The sequence below is a fragment of the Prionailurus bengalensis genome, chromosome C1, assembly GCF_016509475.1.
Source record: "Prionailurus bengalensis isolate Pbe53 chromosome C1, Fcat_Pben_1.1_paternal_pri, whole genome shotgun sequence".
Taxonomy (NCBI): Eukaryota; Metazoa; Chordata; class Mammalia; order Carnivora; family Felidae; genus Prionailurus; species Prionailurus bengalensis.
Genome location: NC_057345.1, coordinates 1,045,090 through 1,066,727, shown reverse-complemented (window position 1 = coordinate 1,066,727; position 21,638 = coordinate 1,045,090). Strand labels below are relative to the sequence as shown.

General features: G+C 62.6%; 1 protein-coding gene across 4 annotated transcripts in view; it reads right to left on the bottom strand.

The window, feature by feature from the left end:
* Positions 1 to 12,041, bottom strand: part of SKI (SKI proto-oncogene) — a 70,392-nt gene extending 58,351 nt beyond the window's left edge. For 2 of the 4 annotated variants that reach the window (XM_043573574.1, XM_043573576.1), the window contains exon 1: positions 11,021 to 12,039. In XM_043573574.1, the coding sequence (XP_043429509.1) occupies positions 11,021 to 11,989 (969 nt within the window). In that variant the 5' untranslated portion in view covers positions 11,990 to 12,039. Of the gene's footprint in view, positions 1 to 11,020 lie in introns of all 4 variants that reach the window. The other 2 variants (XM_043573573.1, XM_043573575.1) reach the window with 2 other exon arrangements.
* Positions 12,042 to 21,638: the final 9,597 nt, after the last annotated feature.

Genomic DNA, 21,638 nt, shown 5'->3' with positions numbered 1-21,638 from the left:
CAGAGGACAGCCCAGCACGATCTAGGTGCCCTCCGGCTCCGCCACGTCACTTGGGGCCCAGGTCCCAGGCACACGCACACGGGCCGACGACGATCCGCGACTCCTGTTCAAAGTCATCCACGTGGGAAGCCAGACCATCCGCCCCAAGAGTGGGGACAGGCCGATGTGCTCAAGCGGCAAAGCCACAGGGCAACGAGGCGGCAAGCGAGTGACCGGAGCCCCCGGGCGAGGGCCTGTGCAGACAGGCGCCAGTGACGGGGCCACGCCGGCTCCACGGGGACACAGGCACACACACAGGACGTTCAGGATGGAGTCCCCTGGGGGTCGCAATGAAACAGAAGAGCAGAGCAGGCAGAGTGTACCTCTTAACCTGCGTGGGGACGCGGAGGGCGCAGCCGGTCTGAGATGACGTTCCCGCATCTACGCTGGTGCTCGGAGGCTTCCGGGAAGCGTTTGCGGCAAGACGCTCCCTGAAGCCTCACTCGTAACAAAAACGCAGCTAAATAAACGCAGGAACCCTCGATACCACAGAATACTTGCAAATATGTGGCCTTACACACGCGCACAGAAGCAGGCACACGCACACGTGTGCACGCAGCAGGCACGCGCAGAAGGCCCCTCAATCATGAGCAACGGTGGCCCTGGACCCTGCAAAGCAAGCGCGGAAGAGCCACTTCTGAGACAGCAGGGACCCGGGTGCGGGCTGGGCGCCCCTGGCAGGAAGGAGATCCCTTCGTTACTGTCAGCTATGCTGACCGCGCCACGGCTGTGACCCGTCCGGACTCTGGACACGTGAGGAGATGAAGTGCTGAACTAGGAAATCAGCACAGCCCCTTGCAAAAAAAAGGGGGAGAAGTCGGAGGAAACCAAACGCGTAAGACACTGGGAAGTGCTGGGCCGGGCGTGTGGGCCACACTCACTAGCCTCGCCACCCAGGTGTAAGCGGGAAACCTCCCGTCCTAACTTGCGTTTCCGCTTCCGTATCCGTATCCCCAGACGTGCCCCGATGGCGCTGGAAGGGACGCACCCCTCCCGGGCCCTGCGTCAGATGGCGCGCGCCCACCATCTCGGTGCTGGGAGTGACAGGAAGGGATCCGGGCAGCCCTGCCCGACACCGCCTTCCTGGATTTCTGTCCCACGAGGCCAGTGAAGCGTAACCAACAGTGGCAGAGGCCCAGGCACGCAGAGCGGCCACCGAGCTCCTGCCACTCCCTGGCCCAGCTCCCCGGTGCCACCTGCACCCCCTCCACAGGCCCCCGGCCCCTCACACCTGCCGAGGAGGCTGACGCTGGCCAAGGTTCCAAAAGCCTGGAGCCACGGGGACAGCAGGCCACCCTGTGGGGCCGCCCTGCTGGGTCCCCGTCATGGTCCTCAGCCCCCCAGGGATCACACAGAGAACCAGGACACAAGCCTTTGTCGCAGAGACTGAGAGAAAACAGATCCACCAAAGCAATCACGATTCAAATAAAAACGTTTAAGCGAGAGAATAAAACGTCTAACTACACAAGAGGCGTCAAGCTCCACCAGGCAATTAAGTCTAGGGGTGCAGGGGACCCTCCGTGACCCCAGACCCTCTGGAGAACAGTGAGGGCACGTTCTCCCGTAAAGGGGAGGAGGCTCCAACGCCAGCCCCACAGGACCACCCGCTCCCACGCCGGAACGCTCGCCTGGCGGCAGCGAAGAAACACCAGGCCGGCCCCGGCTGAGCCCGTGGGGTGGACAACACACTCTGGTTCGGGGCGTGGGGGGTGTGCAGGAGGAGAGGCTTCCTCCTGCGTATTTGGGAAGGAGCTTCAAAGTCCGGAACTCCCCCGGGCCCCCAACAGGCATCAGGGACCGAGATGGGCGCTGTGGCGACGAGGGGACCCGGGCCCACCGTGCAGGCCCCTCAAAGCTCCTCAGGGCACAGGCCCGGTAGCCCCCAGCCCTCTGTGGTCCCGTCAGTCAAGACCCTCCCTGACCTCCGCTCCAGGACCGGGCCCGCTTCCCCAGCCCAAGACCACGGCCGGCCCGCGCTCCACAAACACGGAACACGTCCCCGCTCGCCGAGCCGCACCGAGGCAACCCGCGGGCCTACCTTGTTCTCAAAGCTGAAAGAGCTTCCTAAAATGAGACAAAATCCACTAAGGTCAGGCAGGCTGGGCGACACTTACTGCATACAAGAATGTTAAAAAAAAAAAAAAAATCACAGTTTTGATAGTTCTGCAAAAAAAACTTAGCAAATTTACAACAAAACTGTCAAGTAATTAAGGCAAGGCACTTCACACATGAACTTAAACTGCTAATTAAAATCCCCTCGCTTAATTGACTACATTTGCATATCATTCAGCTTGGGAGCATCATTTTTTTAATGGTTTGGGCAACACAGTTGTAACGCCAGGAAGCGGGGAGGCAGCAGGTAAGGCGGGACCACCCGCACGCGCCCGCCAGGGCCGCACGGACTTCCCGCCAGGCCCGGGGTACCCTCACCCCCGCAGTGCTCTCTGGCCGCGGCCCCGGCCCCCCGCCCGGGGTGGGAAGGGGGCAGAGTCGCCAGCCCGGAGATCCCACCATAGGCTGCTCCTGGCCGCCCCCGCCCGGCACCTCTGCCTCAACCTCCCATGCAGGCTCCCAGCACGTGGGACGAGCGCACCTGCCTGTCCCTCCGGGGAGAGGGTTCCCGGCTTCCCCGGTGGCGCACTTGATCGCCCCCTTCCATCCGGGGTCCTCCGCGTGCTCAGGGAGCACCAGCCTGGCCACTGGAGAAACACACTTGCCTCACCGGTGGCGATGGCTGAGCCTGGACGGCCGCGCTCACCGTCCACACACAGGCACAGGCCCCAGGCTGGCACACGTGGCCTCGCTCTGCGGTGGGGGCCAGGGGCCACACGGCAGGAACCGCAAGGCTGAGAGAGCCCCCCCTCGAGAAGGGGAGCTCCCTGTGAGCAGGGGCCCCACCAGGGCAGCCCCAGCACCAGCGCGACGCACGGATCTCAGCCGACCAGGGCGGCTTAGGGACCCAGACGGGGTGCCACAGGGCCCAGGCCGGCAACAGGGCTGTGGGTCTTTCAAACAGGGGTTATGGGGGCGCCTGGGTGGCTCAGTCGGTTAAGCATCTGACTTCAGCTCGGGTCATGATCTCGTGGTGTGCAAGTTCAAGCCCCACATCAGGCTCTGTGCTGACAGCTGGAGCCCGCTTCAAATTCTACGTCTTCCCCTCTCTCTCTGCCTCTCCCCTGCTCTCGCTCTCTCTCTCTCTCTCAAAAATAAACATTAAAAAATTAAAAAAACAACAACAGAGGTTTCTGTGTCACCTTCAGCACAGAGCCTACATCAGGATCGCAGACCAGTGTCCACGTCCCCACAGCTGAGCCACTGTCACTTCCCATCCTGACGGTCTCGGTGTAGCAGGGAGCAGGTCTGGACGGAGAATGTCAGGCAGACGAAAGCATCCACGGGGATAGCCCCACGGACTGAAGTGATGCCCAACCCACGGCTCTGTGGAAGGAGGGCCAGAGGGGGAGCCACGAATGCCACACGCAGGAGCCGGCTCGCCCATCACTGCCACCCCCCCACACACAGAGGTCTCACCAGGGGGCTGGGGTCACCGAAAAGAACACTCAGCTGACAGGGGACAGATGGAGACAGGGCATGAGAAGCTGGCTCTGCTCCCAAGGGAATGCAGGCCTGGCCCCCATGAAAGGTTCTCTCTGGTCACCCGGCACCAAGCGCCCGGCGGGGGTAGCCATGCTCACCCGGGCTGTGGGGACACTGCAGCGCGGGGGTCGTGTCCTGCGTATGAAGGACAGACCTTCAGCCCCCCTCAAAAACACACTTCCTCCCCCAACACGCCGCACGCCCTGGTGGAGAAGAGGAGGGCACAGGGGAGAACGTGCCCCAGACCCAGACTCTAGGCAGGTCCCCAGACACCAAGTCACAAGCAAGTAGCTTCCTGTGAGGACGCGGCAGACGGCCTCTGGGGCAGAGAGACAGACAACCCGCCACCAGCAGATGCCCCCAGAACACGTGCACTGTCCCCACCCCCATCCCAGAGGTTCAGACCCAGGAGTTGGGACACACGGTGGAGCCGCCATCATGGGACTGTCACCCCTACCTGCCCCCTCACACGTGGGCTCCGGGGTCCAGTTAGGGGGCAAGGGCCACTCGAGAGTCCCACTGGCACCTGGGGCCCTCAGACCGCAGGGACCCAGCTGACCGTCTCGGGCTCCCCTCTCCTCCCTGCCACCCCACCTGCCACAGCGGTGACCCTCTACCTCAAGCACCCCAGCGGGTCCCCGGGAAGCCTATTTCCAACAAGACGTGTTTCTTTCAAAGCAGCCAGCTAACGTGCCATCGGAAGCCCCCTTGAGGCGGGCAGCACGGCCAGGCTCATCCAGCGCCAGAGCCGAGAACACCTTCGCTCAACAGGCAATAACCAAGCACCCGAGTCAGAGCAGGTTCGAAGGCCCCCCCCCCCCCCCCCCCCCCCGCGCAAATCTGAGCGAGCCACCTTCTTGACGACACACGACACGGCCAGGACAAGCGATGCCTGAGGGACACCACTCTACTCCCGAGAAACTCCCTCCCTCTCTCCTCACCGTCAGGAGCAGAGCTGCCGAGGTTTCTCGATAACTAGTGATTTCATGCCTCTGTGAGTCATTCAAGGAGTATTTACTCCGGGCCCGGAACTGGGGACCCAGCTGTGACCAACCTGCCCCCTCCACGAGGCCGACAACCACAAACACACAAATCCCAGGCCCACCGCAGCGGGCTGGCCCGGGGAACGGAGCGGAAGGCCCGACCACCGCAGGCTGCGCGGCCCCGAGCGTGGCGCCGGCGCTTCCTGAATCGCGACCCGTAGCTGGAAGTCTCCAAGTCGTGTTCTCTGCAGCCTCCCCAGTCCCAGCAGTAAAGTCAGATGAGACACAGGCGCCAAACACCCAGACAATCTCACCGGTTTCCCGGGCTCTGCCAGGACCCCTCCGAGGCCTCCCATCTGCCTCCACCCACACAAAAGACACGAGGATTACCCCAAGGGACGAGAATCTCCAGCAACGACCAGAGCAGCGCCCGGGGCACGCGCAGCGGGTACCGGGCACCGCGGTCACCAGCAGACCTACACGCAGCCAGAGGGATCTCTGCCCCAGGGGGTGCCCCGTCCACTCTCGTCCTTCTTCTAGACCTCTCTCCCGTCCCCCAACCATCCCAGTTCCATTTCACACCAGGGTCCGGGTCCTTAACTTTAGTAAACAAGTTGACACCAGCGGTGGTGAGTCCCAAAACTGGAGGGACCCCCACCCCCAGGCCCCCCTCCTGGCTCCCATGCTGGGACCCGCAAGGCCACTCCACCTCGCCGAGCCTCTGTAGTGATGTTGCCCAGGAAAACAGTAAGTCTCATGCAGCAAAACGGGCCTCCAGCCCGTCCTCACTGCTCTGAAAGCAGGGCTCCCCTAGAATCGGACTCTTGATTCACAGAAGAGCAGCGTAAGAGCTACTGTTTACTCCACGCCAGCCCTGCAAACGTGCTAGAGGCTTGCTGAGCGTGACCCAAGTTTGCCTGCACAAACCGCACCTGGGCTGCAGGGCAGGGCAGCGGGGGAGGGAGGGGGTGCGGGGCAGCCTCTGAGAGGTCAGGCAGGGCGGGGACCTGAGTCGTGCTCACAGACGCAACAGGGTGGCCACATATGTAGCCCCCCCCCCCCAAGGTCCCTACCACCCACGCCACTTCATTCCCATGGACACCGTTTGTGGCTCTAACCCAACACCAACCGAAACCCGCTTCAGACCACGCGAGGCCTTGCAGGGAGGGGCCGCCCACCACACACAGCCCCACACCGCCCCACACCCCCAGGAAATGACTTCCTGTCCCTTCACTGCGACGCTGATCCACCCCCCCCATCTGAGATGGTCAATAAACAGAAAGCGGGGAGCAATGGGCATGGTCCCCAGGCCACGCCCCGGCTCCGTCCCAACTCCGCCTGGTTCCCCATTTCCCCAGGGACAGCGAGCCAGGAGGGCAAGGGCCGAGGCAAGAACGGAGGCCTTCTCCTCCCCCTGCAGCTCTCACGGACCTTAAGGAAATAATTCAGCCTCTATATTTTGACTCAAAACAAAGAAACTTTTTAAAAACATTTCAGTTGAAACTTGCATAATTCCTCCAGTGGAGAAATCCTCCCTGACTTTCGCAATCCTTAGAAAGAGACACATTATTGGTGCTTGTGTAACAGTCTCCGGGGCCGCCGTGAAGAGTCCGGCCGCCGGCCTGGGCCACCTCCCGCGGTCACCTCCCGCCAGACGGCCAGGGCCGGCCCCGGAAGCACGGCCTCCCCCAGCCCCCCCCCCCCCCGGCGGCCAGGGGTGCGGGGTGCGGCTCGGCCACAGTCCCCCAGACTTCCTCCAGCGCAGGCCTGTCTGCCCTCACCCGGCACCTCAGACAGACATTACACAAACCGGCTGCGGGGAAGGTTGAGAAACCGAGACGCCGAGAGTCAATGACCCTACTCTCATAGCCCCAGCTGACGGACGGACGGACGGACGGACCCCAGTGAGACAGCAGGGACAGAGGCAAAGGTCACTCAATGACCCCGCTGCCCCAGGCGGGCTGCTGCCCTGGGGAGACCCCAGAAGCTAGGGGGCCTGGCCCAGCTGGAAACTGGCAGGATGGCAGACAGACAGGCGGACAGACCACACCTGGAGAACCATCTAGACATGCCTCTGCTCACTCAGACGGGCTGAGGCACCCGGCCAGCCATTCAGCAGCCCCTCGCTCCCGCACGGCCAATTCCACGGCATGGGGGGGGAAGCAGAGCTCGTTTGAGCTGCCACGTCCCCCTCCGGAGAAGACTCCCCAGCCTTCATTCTGGCACACCCTGTCCTTCCGCATGGGTGGGAGGGGGTGGCCAAGGCCCGTCCAGGGCGTCACCTAAGCCGGCACCCACCTTCTCAACCACACGTCCACAGCCAGGAAATCACCATGGAACCCCACAAAAACCTACAGCAAAACGGGTGGACCAAGAGACGACTCCGTCGCTAAGTCTCTGCCCACACAGCAGACGGCATCCAAAGGACAACACCCCATTCAAGAGGGGGCCCCAAGGAAGCGCGCGGGTCGGAGTCTGTTCCAGCCTGGCAGCACCCTCTTCACACTGTTCCTTCCCATGAAAACATCAGCTTAAATAAGACCAGACACGCCTCTCCAGGGGAGAGTCCACAGACCAAGACCCCCTTCCCAGCCTGTGGACCCAAGAGGTGCCGTCACTCCCCAAGACAGGCCACAAGACTCGGCATCCCCAGGGCTGCCGGCCGGTCCCTGCTCTGAGGAAGCCTGCCCTCTGACCAGGGAGAAGTTGCAGGTGACACGAGAAAACCTGTCCCAACGTCAGGAATCCGGACACATGCAGTCGCGGACCCTCACGCCACACGCCAAGGGGCCATCGGCCTGCAGGCCCCTGGAGCACAATGAGCCGCGTGACAAGAGCAAGGCTACAAAAGGGCCCTTCTGAAAACCCGGCGGTCTGAAGGACGAATGGACGATCCGCACAAGCCAGGCTCTCCGATCTGGGAATCGGGACCCCCGGAAGAACAAAGAGCATCTCCGAGGAGCCCCAACCCTGCCCGGGCCCCAGGGAGGCAGCGCCCCGTCCCGCGGTCGGCCCTGGTTACCCCGCGAGGAGGCCTCCTGCGGGCCAAGAGGCCAGGCCCCCAGCAGCAGCTGAGCCGGCAGCACCCACGTCCTCCTCTGTGACAGCAACCTACGCTGCTAAACAACCAGGCCAATTCAGCGCAGACACCATCAGACGAGCCCAAGATGAAGGGACAGAGCCAGTCGGGCAGAAGAGGAGGGCAGGGGTAGAAAGGGCACCACGGTCCCCATCTCCTTGCCACGTGTTCCTCCACACATGACGTGTCCCCACCCCCACCCCACCCCCACCGGACACCTAAACACCCTAGAGAAATAAAACATCACCAGTCACCACTTGCTACGGTCCCCATCTCATACACGAGAAAACGGAGACCCACACAGGTTAAGCCAACTGGCTCGAGGTCACATAGCAGGAGGGACGCAATGAGGACGTGGGAGCCATCCCCTGGGCTCCCGCAGCTGGGCTAGCCTACCACAGGGCGCCCAGGGCAGCACCCCGTGGGTGGGGGCGGGGGGAGAGGCTGGGAGACGGCTCCCCACGGCCCCAGCACGGCCGACGGCACTTCCCGCAGGCCCCCGTGACGTGAGGGGCATCCCTAAGGAGGCCTGCCAACCCACACTCGCAGACAGGCCGCCTTCACAGGGTTTCCGGGTTCGAGGTCGGAGCCCCACCCCACGCTCATTTCCACACTGGGGCAACCACAGACAACCCGCCACGGCCACGGCCACAGGCAAAGCAGGGTGGGCAGAGGTGAGCGGGTCTCCGAGACCCCCAGAGACCAGCGGCCCTCCTGGCACTGAGCGCGAACGGTGCCGAGTCTCCGGCGGGCAGGAGAGCTGGGCGGCTCGAGCCCCACAACACGGGAACGTGCCTCAGCTCCCACTGCCTCATCAGAACCCAAGGCCCCAGGGGAGTCATGTCCCCTACAGAGAGGAATTCTAGCACATTCTTTGTTCCCTGCTGTCCTCAACCCTGCTAAGTCAAAAATATTAAACTAAGCTATAAAGTAATTGAAGAAATCAAAATATATTCCACAAATAAGCTGTCAGAGGCGACCGGAAGGAGCGATCAGAGATAGGCGGGGCACGGCGGGGGGGGGGAGGGGGGGCTCTTCCCTGGCAGCTCCTTCCATAGCGAGTGGGGTCTAGGCAGCTGGGGGGTCCCATCCCTCCCTGAGGCCGAGACCTTCCTCCTCACGTGGTGCCCTCGGCACGCAGACAGACGAGCACATGGCTCTGCTAAGGGATTTAAAGAGAACGACACACCCCAGGACTCCCAACTGTGTGGTCACAGAGCCAAGACAGCAGGCAGAGCCCCAAGAACAGGACAGGCAGAAAAAGCCAGCAGGAAGAGCACCCCACGAGGTGGCAGAGCCGGCACGAGAGCTCGTGGGCAGACGCCCAGGCCACCACCACACGGGACAGCGGGGGCCGACACTGACCTGGAGACCCCACCCACTTACGATAAGCACGTCCTCCTCATCTTGGGAAATTTCCGTTTAATCGGTACGTAAAATTTAAAGCAGCATGGGGGAAAGCACGGAAGGAGACAGGGCGCTGGTCATCTGTCCAAAAGGCCAGAGCAGAAACGGGGTCTGGCCTCAGCTCCACGGACGGTGGCGCCAGGAAAGAGTCCTGCCTCCTCCCCAGGCAGCGCTCCGGCCCGGGAGCCCAGGCTGGGCCTTCCCTGAGCCTGGGGACGGCCGTGCCCAGGAGCACAGGGCCTGCTACAAGGGACCCCGGGACCAAGACTGTAGCTGTGACAAAAGGCCAGCCCCGGCGAGCCCTCACCCCGCAACTTGGACACCAACACAGGCACACCCCGCCGGACAAGGCCCTCTGCCACCTGCTCTGGAGGTGGGGGACCTGCCACGGCCTCGCCCACCGGCTACAGCCCGCACCTACCACAGCCCCGCACACAGGACTCCCCTAGGCCACACCGGCGGTGGAAGGAGCGGGCGCCCCAAACAGAAAAGCCCCCAGTTCACACGGGGTGCTCATCACGCCGCCCATCGCAGACTCATCTGAAATCGAGGGCTCGGGCCGGCCTTTCCTGCCAGCATCCTCCCCGACTCAAAGCATCCCTCGTGCACAACCCCTGCCCTACAGTCAGCGGACGGCTGCCACCCGGGCACCGGCATAGCTGAGGGCAGAAATGCCACAGAACGCTCGTGCACGTGTGCGCGCGCACACGGCAGCCCTCTCCCCAAGCACGGGCAAACAGGCCCCTACATCCCTGGCCCCTCCTCTGCTCACCGAGACTCTGACACCGCGCTGGAGGGGCGCCCAGAGAAAACCGGGCGGGAGCATCTATTCACAGATTTAGAAAAAGAAAAGTTTGATGCAATAGCTGAATTAATTAGGCCTCCTAAGAATAGCTAAGCCAGTGCAGCATTCCGAGCGTGCAGTTTAATAAGCCTGGATATTTAAAAGAAAAGTTACAAACACTTGGGGAGGGGAAGGCAGCCTGAAGAGCTGATGAGGACCCCAGTGAATGGTTCTGGCGTCCAGTGGCCCAGAAGCTGCCCGGCCGGATCAGAGATCCTCCGCCGGGCAGACAACAGAGCCTCAGCCAGTGGCCTCCCCCGCCCTTCAGCGTTTCAGGGAGAGGGAGACGAGGAACCAGGCGTGTCCAAAACAAATCGCAGGCCATGAGCTATTCCTACTCAGGGCCCCAGGTGCCCACTGACCAGGGCCCCAAGCCCAGGGCCAAGTGGCCCTTGCCGCCACACGGGGGACTCAAGGATTCACACCCTGGCAGGCCCACGGAGACGCACAGAGCTGGAGTCGCCGTGTCTCGGCCCCCTGCCACCGCGGCCTGGACACCTGGCTTCGTTTCTGAGTCTGTCTCCCAAGACTTCAAGGCACAAACAGGCACTGCCTGGCCCAGTTCCGTCTGCTGAGGTCCATGGGCAGGCAGCCCTCTCTGTCTGCGAGCCTGGGAGCCCACTCGGTCTGGACACCTCCTCAGGGCCCCAAGGCAGGCCCCAGGCCTGAGGCTGCAGCCTGGGCTCGGCCCACATCTAACTTCCCAGGACTCGGGACGGGAGCATCTGAGTCCTGAAGCCTGCCCTTCGCAGCCCATCTGAGCGATGGCTTCTGTGCCCGCCAGGCCGCAGAACACGAGGACCCCCCACCCCCACCCCAACTCCTAGCAAGCCGGCTCATCATGGGGATCGGATCGAGCCGGAGGACCCTTCCTACGCAGCCGTCGATGGGGACACTGACGCCACCCTGCATTTCCTCAAAAACAAACCCTAAGACAAGTCCCGGCCTGCAGGGACAGAGCCCCTGCCTGGCCCCGGGACGGCCCCCCAGCCTTTCCCCGGCCCTCCCAGCCTCCAGGCCCTGGGGCCCAGCACATCCCAGCCTCCTCCCACAGCCAGCAGGGACACTCACCCGGGGCACCCGCCGCTTGTACTTGTTGCCATAGTCAAACTTCTCCTTCACGTCGTCCAGGCAGCGGCCGAGGCGCGCCTGCTCCTCCTTGCCCGTGTAGTCCTGGCTCAGCAGGATGTAGGCCCGCCAGTTGGCCGAGTCGAAGCCCCAGTGGCAGGTCCGGTTCTCCAGCGCCTTGTGTGAGTGCACCACGAACTTGTGCGGCGGGTACATGAGGCGGCAGTCGAGGCACTGGATGCAGGCGGCGCTCGGGCTGCTGTAGAGCTCGGGCACCAGCAGCCCCTTGCACTTGCCGAAGCACTCGTGGTACACACGCACGCTGCGCTCGCTGAGCTCCAGGCCCAGCGCCAGACTGGCGGCCAGCTCCTTCTTGCAGGGCGGCGGGTAGGCGCCGCCGTACAGCAGCGCGTTGCACAGGCGCTCGGCGTCCGTCTTGGTGATGAGCCCGCACGAGGGCGCCGAGAAGGGCAGGATGCCCATGACTTTGAGGATCTCCAGCTGGTCCGCCGTGCAGCGCGAGCAATAGATGTGCAGCTCGTCGCACACCGAGTTGATCTGCTGCAGCGAGAAGTCGCGCAGCACCGAGTTGAGGATCTGCGGCAGGCACAGGCGCTTCTCGCCGCCCACCACGAAGCACGAGATGGTCTCGCCCTCCAGCACGGTCTCGCAGCGCTCGGTGGAACGGTCGGATGGCATGAAGAAAGGCCCGGGGAGCACCGGCGGCGGCGGCTGGATGGCTGGCAGGTGCAGCACGGGCGGCGGCTCCGCGGCCGCGGGCACCGGCGCCGGCACCGCAGCCGCGCTTGCCTCCTTGGCGCTCTCCTTCTTGTAGGCCTCCTGCGCCCAGCGCGCCGAGAAGGCGGCCGGGCCGCCCAGCGAGCTCATAGAGCTCAGGTGGAACTGCTCCAGCGTCTTCTGCAGCCCCGGGTGCGGCTGGAAACCGCCGCGGCCGCCCGCCGCCGCCTCCATGGTGCGCTCCGGCTCCCCGGGCCGCTCCCGCTCCCGCGCGCCCGGGCCCCCGCGGCCCCCGCCGCCGCCCCGGGCGCCCCGGCGGCGCCCCCGGCCCCTGCCCCGGCCCCCTCCCCCCGCCGCCGCCGCCGCCGCCGCCGCCGGCTCCCGACCGATCACGGCCGCGGCCTCGGCCTCGCCCGGGGGCGCGAAGGGGTAGGCGGGCGGGGCGAAGGGGTCCCGCCGCTGGAGCCCGCCGGCGCCCGGGCCCGGCGCCACATCCACGCGCCCCGCGCCCCGCCCGCCGCCGCCGCCGCCGCCGCCGCCCGGGCCCCCCGCGCGCCCCCCGCGCGCCCCCCGGGCCCTAGGCGCGGGGCATGACCCTGCGCGCGCCGCCAACGCCAACGCCAACGCTCGCGGGCCCGGGGCTCGCGGGGGGCGCGCGGGCAGGTGCCGGCGCCGCGAGGCGCGAATCGCCGCGGCGGCCGAGGCCGAGGGGCCCGGGAGGAGCGGGGGCGCGGGCGCGGGGCCCGCCGGGCCGTCCTCGCGCGGCGCGCCGCCGCCGCCGCCGCCGCCCCGCTCCTCCCACCGCGCGGCGCCCGCCCGGCTCGTCCCGGCGGCGCTGGCCGGCCGCGTCGCGCCCGCCGCCGGCCGCCCCGGCCCGGCCCGCGCCCACCCCGCCGCCCGCGCCCGGCTCCGCGGCCCGCCCGCCCGCCTGCGCGCGCGCGGCTTCCGGGGCGGCGGGAGCGCCTGTGGCGGCGGCCCTCAGAGCGCGGCGGCGGCGGCGGCGGCGGCGGCGGCGCGGGGCTCGGCGCACATCCTCCCGGCGGCTCGCTCCGGCTCGGACTGAGCGCCGAGCGCTGAGCTCACGCCGCCGCCCCGCCCCGCCCCGCGCCGCCCCGCCCCGCGCCGCCGCCGCCCCGCCCCTCGCGCCGTCTGGAGCCGCGCGTCCGCCTCAGCCCAGCGCCGGCCAGGAATGCGACCGCCTCCCGGCCCGGCTCTTCCAAGAACGCGCCCTCCCCCCCGCCGCCACCCCGCCCGGGCTCGGGCCTGCTCGGCCGCGCTCGGGCCCGTCCGCCGGGGACTCGGCTCCGCTCGGCTCCGCCCGCCCCGGACTCGGCCCCGCTCGGTTCCCCCTCGGGCCCCCCCACCCTCCCCCCTCCCGCCTCCTCGGCCTCGCTCGGCCCCGCCCTCCGGAAGGGCGCTCGGCGGGGGCAGCGGCGGCGCCCGGGGCCCCCCCTTCCGGCCGAGGCCGCTTCCTGCGCCGCTGGGAAGGCGCCGGTTCCGCCGCCGACACCGCCGCCGCCGCCGGGGCCCCGAAACCCACACGCGGCCCCCGCCACAACCGCAGACTCGCGGAGGGGCGGGCAGGTCGAGGGCGGCGCGGCCTCCGCCGCCCGCCACGCCGTCAAGTCCACGGGGACCCCACGCTCGGCGGGGACGCCGCAGGGCACGACCCGGGTCCCATAGAATGACGAGGACGTCTAGGGGGTTACTCCACGTTAGGATTGCCCCACCCGAGGGAGGCCACACAAGAGACACGGTGCAGCATGGCCCAGGGACCCCCCACACGTGCAGGCGCGGCCCAGCACGCCCCCCCCCCCCGCCCCTGTCCCCCGGATGATTGACCGGCTGCACCGACCACCCCACGACCGTGCACCCTGGTCGCGTGGCAGCCAGCAGCTTCGCCTCCCACTGGTCCCAGTGCAGAACTTGCCTGCTCCCTGGGGCAGGGGCTTTGTGCCTCGATGCACAACCCTGAGTCGGGAACTGTGCCCTGCGCACACAGGCCAGGTCACTGCCCGGGCCTGGCCGGGGTCTGTCCGTAGACAGGTGGCCTGACCCTTATGCTGCAGCCCGCTCCCCCGCCCCTACCCCCGGCTGGAGAGCCCCTTCCACGTCTGGAGGGCGCCTGAGGCAGCCCCAGGGAGACACTTCCCTGTGTGTCCTTCCACGACTGGCTGTCAAGGGGGAGAGACAAACCAGAAAGTGCAGGACAGGAAAAGACCAGGGGCTCCAAGTTGGACAGGCTGGCTAGATGGCCCCCAGAGGAGGCAGCATCTTAGCTGAGGCCTAGCGGGTAGGCACTGGAAGTCAAAGAGACGGTTCTATCTGTGCTCAACCCCAGTGCAGGACAGTCCGGCCAAGCTACACAGCAACACCTTTTCCTCCACAGGACAAGGGCACCCAAGCTGACCTGGGCACTAGGTGACATGTGAGGACCATGCCCCCTCCAGCCTGAGTGACCTTCAGTTGACTTCAGCTTGCCACCTCCTGCTCCTACCTCCCCAGTGGAGGCTGAAAGTGGCCCCAGTCCAGCGCTCCTAGGGGGTGGCACCTGCCCCTGGGAGCCGACCAGGCGTCTCTATGGCCCTTGTCACCCCTGAGGTGCCGGCAGGTGTCTGGGGAGGCAGCTAGGACGGGCGGGCACAGGGGGACGCCAGGGAGGGGCTTGAGATTCAGGGTGCAGTGGCCCCAAGTCTGGACACCTGATCACTCCCCTCCATGGACACGACCCCCCCCCCCGCCCTCTCCTGTGTCCTAAGGCTGTCCCTCCCACCCTTCTCTCGGATTCCCCCAGCAACAGCAGCCCCGAGAGGACGCGTCTCTATGTGTGCAAACATGAAGCTCCAGAGGAGTATTTCAAAAACCAAGAAAAGGCACCTCTTGTTTTGGGATATCATTTTCTTGCTCCACATTTGGACCAAAAACGTTTCTATTTTACCTGAGAAGGTTAGTTCCTTCCATGTGGGTTTGAATTCTACGCAGCTCGGGCAACCTGTAATCCAAAGGAGGCGGTTGGGGCACCAGAGGGCCCTCTGGGAAGGGTTTCCAGCCAAGCACAGAATTTCTCCTGTCCTTTTGGCCAAGCAGACACCCTCACAGGGGCCCCAAGCCCTTGGTCCCCGTGATAGGCAGTGCCCAGATCCAATGGACCACTTCCCTGTACATCCTCTGACTTCGCGTGCATCTGGGAAGGGGTCCCAGGAAGGGGCCAGGCAGGGGTCCCAACATTTTTCCCAAGTTGCAGGAGGTACGTAGTAGGGGACAGGTGAGGGGTGAAGAACCCTGAGAAGCAGAGAGGGCCTGGATCACCTCTAAAAGTCCTCCTCATTGGACTTCGAGGCCTCCTCCCCGAAAGATGTTGGAGTTTCTGGAGCAGCCAAGCCCACCTCACCCACCAAAGGCCAGGCCAGCCATGCCTAGACAGAGCCAGCCAGACTCCCTGTCTTCTCTCTGACCCAGTGGGGTGTCTCAGCCCTGCTGGCCTTTCTCCCTCCACCCCACCCCCACAGCTGGATGGTGGGGTGGCTCACTCCTCCCCCTGTCCCCCTGCCACTGGCCAGGCACCAGGCTGGCAGGCAGAAGGTCCAGTCCACGGGCAAAGCCACATCGGAGGGCAGGGACCCACTACACCTGCGCCCCCGCCTCGGCTCACGGTGTGGGCAGCGGGCTGTGTGTGTTCATATCTGTGGGACTTGTACCCCTGCAGGCACGGGGCTGAGTGCTGGGACCAACAGGGAAGGAGAGCAAGTTCTGCCCCACGTGGCTTCCACCTCCTGTGGCCAAGGATTGACACATCGGCCGGCAGAGGAGCGACATCATTCAGGTCCTGAGGAGGGCTTGAGAGGCTGGGAGCTGGCCTTGGAGCCAGCAGTGTTCAGGGTCAGAGGTGAGGGCACTGGCAGTGATGGGGGGGGGAGGGGAACGCTCACAGGCCCAATGGGGGAAAAGGGCTGGAAGGCTCGAGGCAGCAGCCCCGACAAAGAGACCCCCACGGACGGCTTCCTGCTTCCCTGAGTGGACCAGCCCAGTCCTCCCCAGCTCCCACCTGCCCCCTGCCCCCTGCCCCCTGGGAAGTGGAAGAAAACACCTGGTTGGAGCCAGGCACAAACTGTCATTGTTAAGAAAGTGCTAAGATGCCATTTTAAAACCTTAACCTGGATGAGGCACCTGCGTGGCTCAGTCGGTTGAGCATCTGACTCTGATTTCGGCTCAAGTCATGATCCCAGGGTCATGGGATTAAGTCCCGCATTGGGCTTCACGCGCTGAAAACTCCGATCCTGCTTGGGATTCTTTCTCTCCCCCTATTTTTACCCCTCCCGCGCTCAAGCTCACACACACACACACACACACACACTCTCTCTCTCTCTCTCAAAAATAAACGTTGTTTTTAATATGGAGAGGAATAAATGAATCGTGTGTTGAATTGGAATCAGCAAGACTTCCGTGAACCGATAAGTTGCAATGTTTATAAACAAAGAGAAAAATTGTAGATGTAAACGTGTGTTTGTACAAACATCCGTATAATTCGCAGCTCTGTCTAGTGAGAGGGCCTGAGAGGAGTGACACGCCAACAGCCGTGAGCACACTGAGAACACACATCCTGGTTTCTAAATTCCATCCTCCATAGAAGGAACCAGAGTTCTTTGGCAAGATGTTCCCAGGGCTTGGGCAGGGAGAGGACAGGATGAACCTGGGACACCTTCCTGTGCCCAGAAGCACTGAAGGGCTCAAAGCATAACTGGGACATGTCAAAGGGACGTTACCAGCTTGAAGCTCCCCCCCTCACTGGCAAATCAGAGGTCACAATTATTGTCACAAGTTACAATCACAGAATAAAATAGGAAACCACAAGTCCACACATATTCAGATACTTACTAGGATAAATTATTTGTAAGTTGAAAGTTTGATGAGAAATAGTCTATTTGCCTGGTTTTAAAGTTCCTCACGCAAGGTTCCCATAATCACTAAGGGAAGAAGAGTGAGTCCCCAGGGGAGATGCGGGCAGACACCACGGTAACCAAACAATCTAATCGGACACCATCACTCGTTGGCTCAGTCGTAGTCCTGCACCACTGACAGGGTGGGACGGGCAGACGGCACGTCAGTTGTGTGATTCTCCTGCCGAAGAAGCATGGCCTGCCTCTGATCACGAGGAAAACTCAGACGTCCACGTGGAGGGATTTTGTACAGAAGGACGGGCCCAGAACCTTCACAGGTGTCAGGGTTTCAGCTGTCAGGGAGAGGCCAAGGAATGTTCTGGATCTTCAGAGACTAAAAAGATGATGGCACAGTGTGATGTGTGGCCCTGGGTTGGATCCCATGCACAGTACTGGGACAACCAGAAAGTCTTGGATGTAGTCTAAGACCAGATGGCGATGACCCTACTTTGGACGAGGTGCTATGGTTATGTCAGAGAACAGCCTTGTTTGGGTGCATGGTAGAGCCCTAGGTCAGCAATTAATTCACAAATGCTTCAGGGAGAGGTCCTGTACCATTCTTACAACTTTTCTGTAAGCTGGAGATTGTTAGAAAACACAAAATGTATTTTTTTAATTTTTTTTAACGTTTATTTATTTTTGAGACAGAGAGAGACAGAGCATGAACGGGGGAGGGGCAGAGAGAAAGGGAGACACAGAATCGGAAGCAGGCTCCAGGCTCTGAGCCATCAGCCCAGAGCCCGACGCGGGGCTCGAACTCACGGACCGCGAGATAGTGACCTGAGCTGAAGTCGGACGCTTAACCGACTGAGCCATCCAGGCGCCCCCAAAATGTATTTTTAAGGATGTTATGGGAAGAAGCATAAATTCTCTCTTTGACCCTTCTTAGCTTGAACTGCCCAGCGGAGCAGGCTCTAGCCTGAGGCAGCCGAAAGTCTTACCATTGTGCCTGTAGGGTGAGGCCTGAGGGGACACTAGGAGGACACCAGGAGCATCGGCTTCTCTTTCAAACAAGAGGGCAGAGGAGCCAGCCCCCTTCCTTGTGTAACACAAACGTATGCCAGAGAGTGGAGGCCACTCTTTAAATGTTCTGTGAAAATGCACAGGGAAGGAAGTTCTGCAGAACTGGAAACATTGGAACATGGACCATAGTGGTGAGCAGTGTGGAGACAGAGCAGCCTACATGAGGCCTGGAGCTGGCCTTATGCCTGTTGTGAGCTGAGAGTTCAGGCCGGTGTGGGACACAGTGGAGGTCATAGGCCTTTCTGAAATGGGAGTTGGAACCAGTCATGACAGCACAAGTTAGGAAGGGGCTGTCCACTCTATGAAGGGGACTTGGAGACTCTGCCCACCAGCCTGGTGGTGGAGCTCAGAGAGCAGCCATCCCAGACTGGGACAGGACAGAGAGTTCTAGGAAAATGCAAAACCAATGGAATATAGGATGCATTCTACTAGATGAAAAACTGTACGGAGTGCCTGTCGGAAGATGTAGGAGGCACTAGCTATAGGTACAGAGGAAACTCAGCAGGTGAAAACATAAAGGCAAATGTTAACTCCAGGAAAAACAAAGAAAACAATCTAAACAGAGTTCACTACTCGGCCCAGCAGTGAATAGTATTTACATAATTATAATAGTGCAAACAACAGTAACAAAAAAAAAATGAAATAGTTCACTTGGGAAGGTGAAAGAAAAGAAAGACTGGGAGCTGAGGGTGCTGGTGAGAGCTCCTTCAGTGACATCTCATAATGTCTAAATCTGGTTTAAAAAAAAAAGCAAGGGCATGTAATTTAAAAATGTGGAGAAACATCAGACAAGAAACAGCTGAAAGAATTGAGAGAGGCTGACACCAGACCCTTGGACGCAGGGTCCAGAGTGGGACTCAGGGACCACTACGGACTTGTTGAAAGTGGCCTAACTTTTTGGCTCCTTCTGTTCCTTTTATCTACGTATCTGTCTTTCTTTGGTAATAATTAAAACAAACAAACTGGAACTCTAAACTGAAAATAACAAAGAAAAATGCATTCATATTCCCACCATAAAATGCCACAGTTTGGGACATTAAAGAACAGACTTTGACTAAGCCATTGATTAGAAAAGGAATTAAAATGGGATCACAAAATCTTTTAAAGTGAATGATAATGAAAACACTGTTAGTCAAAATTCCTAGATGCAGCTGACGTAGTACTTAGACTTTTATAGCCTTCAGTTCCTATATCAGAAAACAAGATAGTGGTTTTTGCCGAGTGAGGAAACTATAGATATTTTTAATTTCTTCTTTGTGCTGACCCGCACTTTCTAGATTTCTAAAGAAGCTGCTTTTGATTTTGTTGACCTCCCCTGTTGTTTCTTCTGGACCATTCTGGCCAGGAAGAACTCCCCCCCACCATTCCCCATAGGAGCTTCTGTGGGGTCAGCCTTGTGGGCTATCCAAGAACTATTCATTCCACGTGGCTGAGATTGTGTGTCTGCCTTCCCTGGGATCGTGAGGGGCCAGGGTCTATGCAGGGTCACCCATGGGTCCCAGCATTCAGCAGGCAGTTAAGACCTGCAGAGTGGGGGTCAGCCAAGGTGACGCTTGGGAAGCTGAGCAGGGCACCTGGCCACAGGACACGCGAGTCCCACTCTGGCTGCCATTGGGAATGAGGGGGCGAGCCCAGCAGTGCTGCAGGGGCTGACTGCCTCACCCTGTGCCCCTAAGTCCTGCTTGTCACCCCCATGTGCCCGTCTCCTGCCCAGGAACTGCCCTTGTCGTCCTCCAGGTGGGAGGAGGGAAAATCGGGCGCCCCTTGCCCCAACCACCCACCCCATGGTTCCATGGCACTGCCCGCTTGGCGGGTCCCACCGTGGCGGGCCTGGTCTCAGCTGCCGAATGAAGCTGGATGGGGCAGCACTGTCACTGCCCAGCCCCTGGGAGCCTGGGCAGGGCATTAGGGCCGTCGCGCCCAGGAGCCAGGTGTTTGCTGTGTCCTGCCTGTGGGCCCACAGCCAGGGCGGGAGGGGGCCTGGCCCAGGCCCCAGGCCCCAGGCCCTGGGTTGGAGAGGCCAAGCCGGCTTTGGAACCCTTTCCTCTGGGAGAAACAGCTCGGCCAGCACAGAGCACATTGGGGATCCAGGAGCAGCAGCAGGAAAGGTGAGCAGGGGTCGGACCCAGAGCAACCCCCGCCCCCCCCCCGACCCCCAACAGGGGCTTTGAGCTCCAGGGCTTGCTGGCATGTTCTGGGGATGTGTCCTCAGCTGGTGGGGCCCTCTGGAGAGGACTCAGCCTGGAGGAGTGCAGAGAGAGCCTGTGTGGGCGCTCTGCCCTGCGGCCCCACCCCTGCCTGCAGGACCCTATCCCCCGAAGCATCCTGTGCTGCTCTGGAACTTACACCTTGCCGGGCATGGCCTGCCCGGGGCCCTGGCCATACCCCACGGATCACAGGGTGGCCGCCTCATGCCTGTGCCCTGTAGCCCTGGGCCAGCCGGGGCCCCAAAGTCAGAGCGTGTGGCCTCCACGTAAGCCAAGGGGGGTGGGGGCACAACGCTGCAGGGCGGAGGGGATATCAGGGCCGAGCCGGGGCCTGGACATCACCAGCATCCTTCAAAGACCCGCCCCCACCCCCCACCCCGCCTCTTTGCCCTACAGACACTGCTGAGCCGGGTGGGCACTAGGGACCCGATGGGGGCAGGAAGGGCAGGTTCTTGCCCGCAGGAAGTTTCCCACCGGCACCTTCCAGAGTCAGTCCTCCGGGGCTGGACCTACCGCAATGCCGCTTATGACCGTCAGGCCACGTGGGCAGAAGTGGGATCTGGGTGCCTGGGGCTGTACGCACACCCCAGTATCGTACCTTCGAGGCACTGAGTGGGGAGGTGCTACGGTCCCCGTGTCAAAGCAGAGCACGGCGAGGCTCAGGGTGCCCCCCGACCTGCCCAGAGCACTGTGGGGTGAGCCGGTGGGAGCCTGCCGCAGGGTTCAGACAGGTGATGTGGCGGTGAGTGCTCCGAGCGCCCTGGTGAATGCTCCCAGCATCCAGGGAGGGGCAGCAGGGAGCCCCTCCAGACAGCCATTTCCCCAAGCGGCTGTGTTCCCTCCCCATTGTGGAGGGAGGGTCCCACCTGCTGGGCCCCCACCCCCACCGAGGTGTCCCCTCTCTCTCCTGTATCTGCCCTTCCCCACAGCAGCAGGACACAGCCTCGTCTTCCCTCTCTCGGGCCCCCAGCCCCTCCGGCTGCCTCCGTTAGGTCCTTCCAGCCACGCGTCCCGGGCGCCAGCACTGTCCTCCCCCTCCTCCGCCCCCCACCCAGGCTCTGGAGTGAGCCTCCCCTTGCCTGGTGCTATCTGCCCTCTGCCTGTCACCTGCCCCTTGCCCGCCAGGGGCCCTGTCACTTAGCAGCGAGTGGTGAGTAGACAGACTCTCATTAAATCCTGGTGAACCGACTGACCAGCTGACAGAGGTCCGAGGAGGCACGTTGCCTCAGGCCCAGCCACTGGTCTGGCCAGGTGTCCCGGGTGCTTCCTCTTGTCTGACAGGCACCGCCCTAATGGCCCCCAAACTGCGGGGGCCCTAAGACCTCTACCTCTCTGGGCCCGAGGTAGCCTCTCCAGGAGACAGAGAGGCCAGGTTGAGTTAGGGTTCGAACCTACTGCAGAGGAGGTGAGAGGACGCCACACACCCCAGAGGTGAGGGGCCACGGCGGGGGGAGGGTGCTCCGGCAGGGAAGGGAGAAAGGGGAGTCATCCTCAGAGCGGCAGAGTCCCAAGATGAGGAGGGCAGCTGGCGCCCCCCTCCGGGGCTCCCTCAGTGCTCCCTATAGGGTTTTAGATGACTTAGGAGGGTTCTGTCAGCACCTGGCTGGTGGGGGGGGGGGGTAGTAGGGCCCGCACCCCAGGCCTGGCCACAGCACCCGGCCCCTCCAGGGCCTCCTCCCGTGCCAGGGGGCCCCAGGTCTGTCATCTCCCACCCCA